Source organism: Solanum lycopersicum, chromosome 2, assembly GCF_036512215.1.
Source record: "Solanum lycopersicum chromosome 2, SLM_r2.1".
Taxonomy (NCBI): domain Eukaryota; kingdom Viridiplantae; phylum Streptophyta; class Magnoliopsida; order Solanales; family Solanaceae; genus Solanum; species Solanum lycopersicum.
In genome coordinates this window covers 48353661-48364890 of record NC_090801.1, presented here as the reverse complement: position 1 = coordinate 48364890, position 11230 = coordinate 48353661, and the positions used below count along the sequence as shown (strand labels likewise).

The following is an 11230-nucleotide window of genomic DNA, read 5'->3' as shown; positions in this document are numbered from 1 at the left end:
AGAAGGGGAACAAACAGCAATTCAAATGATGAAAACAAAAGGTTAAAAAGGCTTACCAATTCAAGAACTCGGAAGAGAAAGTAATAGAAAATCAAACTATCAAAGAGAAGAGATGATTTCAGTTTATTACACATGTAGATAAAAGGACTATGTCTAGTAAAATTGGGCCAGACAGAGCAAAATATTAAAGCATTCACTGTACACTTTAGAATGCTTTTTGTAATACTATATGATGCATTGTTCGTCCATCTCTTACTCGCTTATATTAAAGGGTAATTTAATCATCTCATTATTGTTATTATTCGCTAGTACAATTTTCACTGGCTTGAAAGAATTTAATACACTTTGTTCTATCAAATGCTTCCATACCTTATTGATTCCCGTTCAATCAAATTAAAATTTAAATTAACATCTTGAATTCATTATTGAATATCAACAGTACATAACTTGGATGTTTTAGTTTTTAAAGTGGGGGACGGCTATAGCCTATGCCATACTGCGATTGCAATTTAGAGAGCAAAACAATTATTTATCGGAACAGAAATATTGTCAAGGCTAAACAATGCTTCATAAAAATTCAAAGGAAAATTCCTTTCAAGCAAAAATCTGATTCTAATGTTTTAAAAGTCTGCATCTCAAGGAAAGGGAAAACAGAGTGAGTGTTTTTGTTTAAACATCCGTGCAACTGCCTTTACCACTTTTTCCCTCTATTAAAAGCAAAAAAGAAAACCTATTGGAGTCATTCCATATTAATGTTCCCCACTTTACTTCAATCTCTTTGAATCCTGACCTTCTGATGTCCTTCCATACCTCTTTTTACCAAATATATCATGCCGGAAGTGACAGGAGAATCCTTTACGACATCCCTTAGGTTTATCAAAGAAAATACAAGGTGTCAAGCTGCACGGAATTGGTTTTTGTAAGCTTTCATCAACCATAGACTCAATTTTTTCTCCACGTTGCTTGATTAGGGAATTGCAGTATTTGTTGATATCCTTGTGACTAGACATCGAGGAGGAAGGGCCAACATTTGGTGAAATAGTCAACTTAGGCTGCAAGGCGGTAGGACAATATCGGGAAACCAACTCAGAAATTTCTCCTCCGGCATGGTAAGGTACTCCATATTTGCTAATGAGTTTCTTGATATTTTTGAGATCAAGCTCTGAAAGGGAATAGGTTACTGACTTATTCTCTCTAATGTCAGGCTGAGTCATTGTCAAGGGCATAGATTTTGCAGATCCTGCATGGGCAGCATTGAGAGAAACAACATTGGTATCCATGCCATGTTCATTCATCAGGTTGAGGAGAAGCCTAACCAATATGTTGGCATCAATTAGACTACCCTGCTCTTGAAGAGCAGCTACAGCTATGGCTACAAGAACTGTCAAATCATGAGTTGGTTCTTCTTCTTCTATAGAAATGGTGCTGACTTCTGGAGTTTGACTATCATCATAACCTTGTTCCAGGTCAGACAAGTTGTAAGGACTGTTAAATAAGAAAGAAAAATACTCACTGATTAAAACCAAGTAAACTTAAGACAAAGAAATCAACAAAACATTAAAAAGTAATCCAAAAATTACTTACTTTGGAGGAATTGCAAACTTGTTAGGGAAAACCGCCTCAATCACCCTCCTTTTCCTATACTCCTGCTTATTGGCTTCTTGACTCTCTTCACCAGCAACCACTAGCCATTTCTCATTCAGATGGAACTACAAATAACAACAATAAATGGGGTTATCAAAACAATATGTATAGAAACTATTCAAATAAAGACAATTTCTATCATATCAACTTAAGATTACCTTGGGAGGGCATTTCCATATAGCCAATGATTTGGAAGAAAGTCTCTCTTCTGACTTCTTTAAGCAATCTCTTCTTTTAAATGATGATTTGTTGATGCTTTGATGTGTCTTCTGTTGAGATATGCTCCCAACTTCTGATGGGCAATCCTCTTTGCGATAATGTTTTACCTGTTGAGTGGTAAATTATACAAACTTGTTAAGGAGAAATTTGGAATAAAAAAACTAAAGCATATCAATGTTCTTGATAAGTAAAACTGAAAGTATGTCAATTTGACATGTCCTTGATACTACACAGAAAGAATATCTCTTTGGGAAATGAAATGTAACTCAAGCATTTTGGTGCCTCGATAGATTAATTAGCAAAGCAGATGTTATCGGATAAAAAGGTTAACTATCAAGGAATCAAGAACACTATACACTTGGTTCGAGAAAACCCAGTAGGATTTAAAATAAAGGAAATACGATATATCATTTTTTTCAATTAGTTTTAAGGATAAGGAAAGCATGGAAAGCATAAGATTGGGTATGCTACATTGATCAAATTAAGAGGGGACATTACATGTGTTGAACTACGATATGAGAATCTTCGTTATGCTTGTTTCTATTGCGGTATACTAGGACTCAATGAGAAAACTTGTGTCCCAAGAGCAAAAGATATATGATCAGAAACACTAAAAAAGGATTAGTTTGGGGCATGGCTAAAAGTAGAGAATGGTGTCGCTTCAGCAGATTAAAATAGACATTGTGGATAATATTCTTTTTCTTTTAATGCAAAGGATAAGTTGCATCTTTTAACTCTCCGTAATTAATCTATGTGAACATTGCTAAGTCGTTAGTATATGTAAAATAGGAAAGTTACTTCATCATTAATGGTTCACATTTATCTCAGGTGTCAGTTTCCAAACTTTGTAAGAAAATATTCAGAAGACTTGAAGTTACTTTTGTATTATGAAAAATTTGTCATTAAAGTGAGAGTTATGTTTCATTACATTAATTATACGTTAGTTTGTTACATTCTTTTGATGGATGAAAAATAAATGATTTTCCTATTTAAAAAGTATCATTTGGGAGCTAAGCACAGAGAAGAAAAATACAAGTCCTATCTTTCATTTATTCTCCCTCAACAATTTCCTTTTATTGGCTTGAATAATCCTTCATCCCATTGAGGATTTCTGGGCAATTATTTTTGTGAAACTCCATACTTTCAGCCACGAGTGCACGTGTTTGACAGTAACTGTAGAACCTTGGAGAAGAGCACCGTCTACTCATACTGTCACACCGGCAAGGATTTTCACTTTCTAAATAGAAAGGAAGAGGTCAGGCCCGCCCACCTTTCACAAGAGTAGAAGCTGGTACTCAACACTTGTATTCTATTCCCCACGCCTATTTGTTCACCCGAGATGCAGAACTCTTTTTTCTTTTTTAATGAATAGATAGAGCCATGATACATTCCGAAATATTGTAAAGGTAAATAGACTCTTTTCGCCCCCTTTTCGATGTCGCTTAGGGGAATCAACCTTCTTTAGTCAAAGCTATTTCTATTTTTTTGTTAACTGATTTATGTATCGGATTCCATTCGCCCCACGGTGGGGAATTAATGATTGGCTTTATCTATAAAGATTTTGGGGTGCAGAAGCTGCACAAAAGCCCTTGCTTCTTAGCGCATACCCTTTCTTGCTCGTTACCGCTTGACTAATAAGAAAGAAAGACCAGCTACGACGATTTGCACCAAAGTTGAGCCGAAATCGCTTTCAAGGAAGTGTCTTGCCACGATACAGTGTTTTTGATAAGTTATCAATACTGTAGTATTTTTCCCAACAGACATGAAGAAGTAAATAGTACTGAGGGGCATAATCTAATGAAAACTAAAAAATCCAAATTGATTGAGAGGAAAAGAGATGTAGGAACCGGAAATAGCTTGATACACATACAAGAAAGAGTTAACTCAACTAATACACAGATGGGTATAAAGAAATATAATGCCCATAAATTATGTCAAAATGAATGCAAAAAAACTGCAGGTCTTAAGGGAAGTGACGAGAATTCCTTGCACAGAAAAAATCAAATCGAAGGCCATAAAGGAATCAATACCATACAAGCTGTAACAAAAGACAAGGTATGTACTTTTGTTCTTGAGGCTTATTCTGAGTGCTTGGCATTTGAACATTGTAATGAAAATAATAAGTTTAAGCAACTAAGAAATGACAATCAGAATGAAGGGGAGAAAATGATAAATTGGAAACGGAGGACTAGATTAGTTTGTGTTTCTAATAGTTTAAAGAAGGATACAACGTTAAAGATAATGGAAATTGTGGTTATCATGTTATTATAGAGGAAGGAGTACAAGCTACAGGGGATAAATGAAAGAATAACAATTCTTTTTGTATTGATATAACAACAAAAAAATAATAATGGTGGAGCGAGAGGCCAGCCCTAAATGGCTTCCCTTTCGCCTAGCAAAGAGGAAGGAATCTGATTCAAGATCTTGGACAGAAGGGAGGGGACAGAGACGGAGCTTCCTTCTTGTCTTTCATATTTCAGAAAGATTATTAGAGGAGAGACGTATGGCTTTATTCTTCACAATGAGGACTATGGTGTGAAATTGTCGAGGCCTGGCAGGATCATTGACAATTTCCTTTTTGGAGGAGACAATGCGTCTTCACTCTCCAAGAATGATTTTCTTAAGTGAAACAAAAAAGTAGAGAAAGCACGGTTAAGAGGGTACAAAGATTAGTAAATATGGTGCACGCTGTAACTGTGGAGCTGACGATGGGTTATTAGGAGGTCTAGCTTTATTTTGGAATTACACTATCCAGTTATGTGAATCAGATTCTTCTCCTTTTACATCACAACTTTGATAGAAGATGGCTCAGCTGATTGCAAATATTGGTGTTTATTTGTGTATGTAAGTACAGATAGAGTCACTTGTTGATATCGTATGCAAGAATTAGTTAAAAAATGCATAGAAACATTAATGATATTATTGATGGATCGGAAAAACAAAGAGGAAGAAGTAGAGATACTTGGACCTTTAGAGACTTTAAGAATTTTATATGGAACTTAGGTGCATTTGACTTAAGTTATAAAGGAAAACCTTGGACATGGTGGTGTTACAAGGAAAATGAGGGTATAATCCAAGAAAGGCTAGATTTGTCTTAGTCACTCCTAATTAGAAAATTAAATTCGAGAATGTGAATGTGCAACATATTGAAACTGAGGCATCGGATCATTCTTCCTTGATGTTGTCTTCTGATGTGGAACCAATTAGGAAGATAAAACAATTTTACTTTGATAGAAGGTGGATTGAGAGTGAAGGAGTTCAAATATTATTTCAAAAGCTTGATCGTATGATTGTAATGGCTTTGAGAAATCTCAAGTTAGCTTTAAAATCATACATATTTGTAGAACTTTGGAGAGAATTATTGACATGAAGGGGAATATTACAGCCCTTAGGAACAACACTAGTAATTTTTAATGGGTAAATTAAGGTTATTGAAAAGGTAACTAAGCCAAGCCTATAACTATGAAGAGAACTTTTTGAAACAGAATTCTAGAGGTTTATGGTTGATGGATAAAAATACTTCAATACTTTCACATGGGAGGTGGCTGGTAGACCAAACTGATATAATCCAAGAAGTTGGGCAATATTATAACAGTTTGCTCTCTACATCTAACCCGACAGACTTGGATTGTATTTTGAATCATGTTAAAGTGATTGTTAAGAGCCTATGAAAAAATTGAATGGATTTATTTATACTTTTACGAATGGATTTCCATACAAAATTTGTCAAATGGATTAGCCTACCAGAGTGATAAGAGAAGGGGATCCACTGTAACCATAAAATGGATTTCCATAAAATTTATTTTTAATATTTTATGATGGTTTATCTACCTTATTGAACATATTAGAAGAACAAAATGAATTCCAAGGGCTAAAGTTGAATAGACATTGGTAGAGGCGAAACTCATATTTTTTTGTTGATGACTCCTTTATGTTTTGTTCAGTTAAAAATCAAAATTCAAGTTGTGTAGCCAATATCTTAAAGAAATATGAATGAAGCTCTTGGCAAGTGGTTAATCTAGATAAAACAGTTATCTGTTTTAGTAAAAATGTGAGAGAGGTGGAGAAAGTTAAGATATCGTCGTTGCTTAGCCAACGACAAAGAAATGACATGTATATGTATTTAGGTTTACCAGTTGTTGTGGAACGCTCCAAGAGAAAGGATGCTAGAGTTATAAAGAAAGAGTCAAGGAAGAAAATAAAAGGATGGAAGGGGAAGAGTTCTTAAAAGCAAATATTTTCCAAACTCAACCTTTCTTAACATCATCTTTAGGTTCTTGGATATGGAAGACTATTTTGTGGAGAGATGTTTGTACTAAAGGATTGAGATGGAGGATTTCTAATGGAAAAAAATATTAATGTTTGGATTGACCCTTGGATACCAAATAATAATGGCTTCATCCCTAAGAGTATCCATAGGCATACAAAAACATGGAACTATGAAGTTTAATCAGTGTTATTTGTAGTTTTGATGATTTGACAAACTCAGGGCTTAACACACTTCTTACTGCCAGCTGGAAAAAGTACAAAAAGTTGGTGCACATTCTGCAACAGTGACAGAAATGGCAGACGCGACAGAAACCTCAACCAATGACATTGCTTTAAGGATTGTGACTATTTCACATAAACATAACATCCAATTGTCACAATCTTAGCTTTTGCAACTTAAAAAACATCTCAATAACACTTGCAAAGGATGAGAAATCTAAACGAAGAAATATTCCGAAGAGCAACTCAAAACGGAAAGAGCTGGAAGCTTAGTTTTCTTAGGAGCATTTCTTCTGATCTACAATTGTAATATGTTCCTAAACATATAAAGGAGTTAGTTTGCTTTGGTATGTAAATTCTAAGTTAGTTAAGTTCAACTATATTAGTGGCAACCTTGTGTGTTGCTTAGTAAATTCTAGATCCTCAGTTGTGTGGTGATTTAGTGGGCAACCTGCGAGTTCCTTAGGGAATTCTACATTTTCTAGTGGTGATAGCTTAGTAGGCAAAGTCATATTTGCATAGGCTCTTCAAGCAATAGAGTTATTGCTTGGTTGTGAGACTTAAAACTTTCTCTCACGTTTTTGTAATCGGTTTCACCTTTTCTTGTGAAGATTACTAAAAACGGTTGAAAATCATGTGTGATAGGTCGTGATTTTACTCCCTTGAGGAAGGAGGTTTCTACGTAAATTGCTTGTGTTGTTATTATGCCTTTACTTACAGTTTGTTCTTATTTTCAGTGAGTCAAGGGACATGGTCCATTAAATGTTAGTGGACGAACGTATTCTAACAGTCAGGTTACTACATCGCAAAGGATTTGATCGGTAAGACATTGAAAAAATCAAAAAATCAAGTGAGTTGTCACTCTTTTCCAAACTGCTTTTGGGACTTCTTGTGGAAGTTGGGATATAAAAATAAGCTTAATTAATTTTTGAGAAAATGTTACCCGTATTATGCATATTTATTTTGTCTTATAGTAAGTTACTGATATAGTTACTGCCTTTAGTATCTGTAGAAGACTCCTCCTGTAGTAGGAGTTTATTGTTGTTGTATATTAGTAGAAGAGTCCTCCAACGGTTTAGAAGCTTATGTAGCAAATAGCTTCCTTAAGTTTAGATATATTTTGTTGTTATTGGTTGCTTTAAGCCCAAAAAGCAAGTAACATCATCAAGAACACTAGAGCTGCTTCACATGGACTTATGTGGACCCTTGAAGGGTCAAATCAATAATGACAAGAAATACATTTTGGTGATAGTTGATGATTACTCGAGATATACATGGACAAGATTCTTGAAATCAAAGGCAGAAACACCTGAAGAATGGTGGTGTTTTTCAAAATGATTCAAACTAAATTGAATCAAGTCCTTTGCAACATTCGATCTGATCTTGGTAATGAGTTTGAGAACTCAAAACTGGATAAATTCTGCATGGAGAATGGTACAAGTCATAATTTCTCTGCTCCTAGAAGTCCTCAACAAAATGGAGTAGTGGAAAGAAAAAACAAAACCTTGGTGAACATTTCCAGAACTATGATTATTGAATCAAATCTTCCTCAAAATTTATGGGCTGAAGCTGTCAACACAGAATGTCATGTTACCAATAGGTGTCTGATAAGAGTTGTTTTGAATAAGACCCCCTATGAGCTGCTCAACAACAAAAAGCCTATGTTGAGCTATCTTAGAGCATTTGGATGTAGGTGTTTTGTGCTGAACAATGGAAAGAATGATCTAGGAAAATTTGATCCTAGGAGTGATGGAGTATTTGTTGAATATTCTTCATCGAGTAAGGCTTACAAAATATTCAACAAACAAACTCAATGCATTGAAGAAAACATTCATGTTGTATTTGATGAAGATGGAAGCTTGAAGAATAATGAATCAAATGATGAAGATAATATGATCAAACTGTTCAATTCGTAGAAAATTGAAGAAAGTGAAGCTGATGCAGAACAACAACTGAAAAATGACTGTGATGATCAAAATCATAGTTTACCTGAAGAGGCTGATGAGGTGGAAAAATGTGATGAGGTACCTAGTACTACTCATAATTCCATCCAGAGTACATCAAACTCCCCAGAAAATGATGTCTCTCTTGATGAAGAAGAACATGCTGCTCAGCTCAACCAGTCTGCTCCAAGATCAGGATGGAAGCATAGTTTATCACATCCTCTTGATAATCTTATCTCTCCCTTGAACTCTTGAATTCATACTAGATCACAAACAAGAAATCTAGTTGCATTTTCAGAATTCATATCATCTATTGAGCCCAAGAATGTGAAAGAAGCATTAAGTGATGCAGATTGGATCAACTCTATGCAAGAAGAACTTCATCAGTTTGAAAGAAGAAAGGTATGGTACATGGTTCCTCGACCTGCAGGCAGAACAGTACTAGGAACCAGATGGGTTTTCAGAAACAAGCTTGATGAAAATGGAGTGATTACTAGAAACAAATCCAGGTTGGTGGTTCAAGGATACAATTAATAAGAGGGAATAGACTATGATGAGACTTTTGCACCTGTTGCCAAGATGGAGGCTATTAGAATTTTAATAGCTTTTGCTGCATTCATGGGGTTCAAGCTGTATCAAATGGATGTCAAAAGTTCATTTCTGAATGGAGATCTCAAAGAGGAGGTATTTTTCAAACAACCTCCTAGGTTTGAAGATGCTGAGCTACCAGATCATGTGTTCAGATTGAATAAGGCTTTGTATGGTCTGAAGAAGGCTCCAAGAGGATGGTATGAAAGGCTGTCAAAGTTTCTGCTGAAGAATGGTTTCAAAAGACGCAAGGTAGACAATACTCTGTTCTTATTAAAAAGAGAACAAGAATTGCTTATTATTAAAGTTTATGTGGATGACATAATTTTTGGAGCTACTTCAAAACATTTGTATGAAGAATTCTCATTATTAATGGGAAAGGAATTTGAAATGAGCATGATGGGTGAACTGACATTCTTCCTTGGTTTACAAATCAAGGAATCATCAAATGAGATTTCAATCTATCAGGAGAAGTACATTAAGGAGCTACTGAAGAAATTCAATATGTTTGACTCTAAACCTATTGATACTCCTATGGGAACAAATTCCAAGCTTTTAGTAGAGGAATCTGATCCTTTTGTGAATCAAACAACGTACAGGGGAATCATTGGATCCTTGTTGTATCTGACTGCTAGCAGACCTCATATTGTTTATAGTGTTGGAATGTGTGCCAGGTTTCAAGCATGTCCTCGTGATTCACACTTGAAGGATGCAAAATGTATTCTCAGATACTTGAAGAAAATAGGGGACCTGGTTCTCTTCTATCAAACAGGTGACACTTTTGATCTGGTTGATTTTGCAGATGCTGATTTTGCTGGTTAAAGTTGACAGGAAGAGTCCTTCTAGAATGACTCATTTCCTTGGATCATCACTCATCTCTTGGGGAACCAAGAAGCAAAATTTTGTGGCTCTTTCAACTGCTGAAGCGGAGTATGTAGCTGCTGCAGCCTGCTGTTCACAGTTGTTGTGGATCAGGCAACACTTGAAAGATTTTGGGATACACATCAAAGCAATTCCTCTTATGTGTGATAATACTAGTGCTGTTAGTATGGGAAAGAATCCAGTCCACCATAAGAGAACAAAGCATATTGATGTTAGACATCACTTTTTGAGAGACAATGTTGAGAAGGGAAATATTGTGCTTACATATTGTCCAACTGAGGAGCAAATTGCAGACATCTTCACCAAGGCTCTCAGTAAATATCAATTTGAGAGAAATCGTGTGAAGTTGGGCATGTTGATCTCTAAGTGATGTTCTTAACTTCCAACAGTTGAATTCCCTTGATAGCTAAAATTGTAGTGCAGATATCCTTTGTGTGAATATTTAAAAATCTGAATAAAGATCTTTTTTGTACCTTTTGTAGATATACTTTCAGGAAGGACTGGCCTAGCAAAGAAAATGACTAGAATAACTGGGGAATGAGGATGTAACTGTGCTATGGTACTTGGTTCCTGTCCAGGTTACCATTTATACATTAATTTGAAACTTAAATTATGACCATTGATAATGCCACATGTCAGTCATCGGTCATTCTTACCATTAGTACCATCGCTTCTCTTTCAAGTGACACATCCAATCATGGACCTGGCACCTTTTCACGTCTTTTTAAAAACCCTCATTACTTCTTTTTGAAATCTTCATCCGTCCTTTAACATTCTTTTTGCTTCAAGAAGGGTTTAAGTAAAAGTTAAAAAGGCAAACTTTGTTTCTTCTTCTTCCTTTCTCTGTTCGAAAAGACATTTTTTTCTAGTCAAACATGTCTTCTCCTTCTTCTACCTCCAAACAGATGCTAAATGCTCTTAGAGAAATAGAGCCCATTGCTTTCTACTCTCCGTCTACTGTGAAGTCCAGATCTAATGCCCCTTCTAGTTCTCAACAAGATCCACCTGACAATCCGTTCTATTCCATAGATTTAAACAACACATGCTTGCTTACTGGACCTGGTCCTTTGCAAGAAATGTTGTCTAATACTCTTTTTGAAGGAGATCTGCCTAAGCATAAAGCATCTAAGTCCAATATCTTGGCAGCAAGTGAAGAGTTGGTTATTGAGAGTTTGGCTATTATGAGGGAAGAAGCAAGGGATGAGCAAACTAAAGTTTTGCAAAGGGAAGAGGTAAGAAATACGCAACCCATTTTTGATAAAACTCCTGACATTGGAAGGTATCCTTCTTCCTCCTCCTCTGACTCTGAAAGTGAGGAGGAACCCCTAATGTGGAAGGTTGAGCGAATGAGGGTGATATGTCTAGGAAAAGGAAGGAGAAGGTTGTAGAAGAGGCCCCTAGGAGAAGACCTACCACTAGGTCTGCTGCTCAAAAATTGATGGACGATGCCTTGAAGGCCAATGCAC

At 35.8% G+C, this 11230-nt stretch overlaps 1 protein-coding gene across 1 annotated transcript; it reads right to left on the bottom strand.

Moving 5' to 3' along the window:
- Nucleotides 1-764: 764 nt before the first annotated feature.
- On the bottom strand, nt 765-6460 carry LOC138342124 (zinc finger CCCH domain-containing protein 6-like). The gene is made up of 4 exons (XM_069294312.1): nt 6446-6460; nt 1803-1970; nt 1585-1709; nt 765-1485 (listed from the first exon to the last, which is right to left on the bottom strand). Exons 1-4 carry the CDS (start codon nt 6458-6460, stop codon nt 765-767), a joined length of 1029 nt encoding a protein of 342 aa, XP_069150413.1.
- Nucleotides 6461-11230: the final 4770 nt, after the last annotated feature.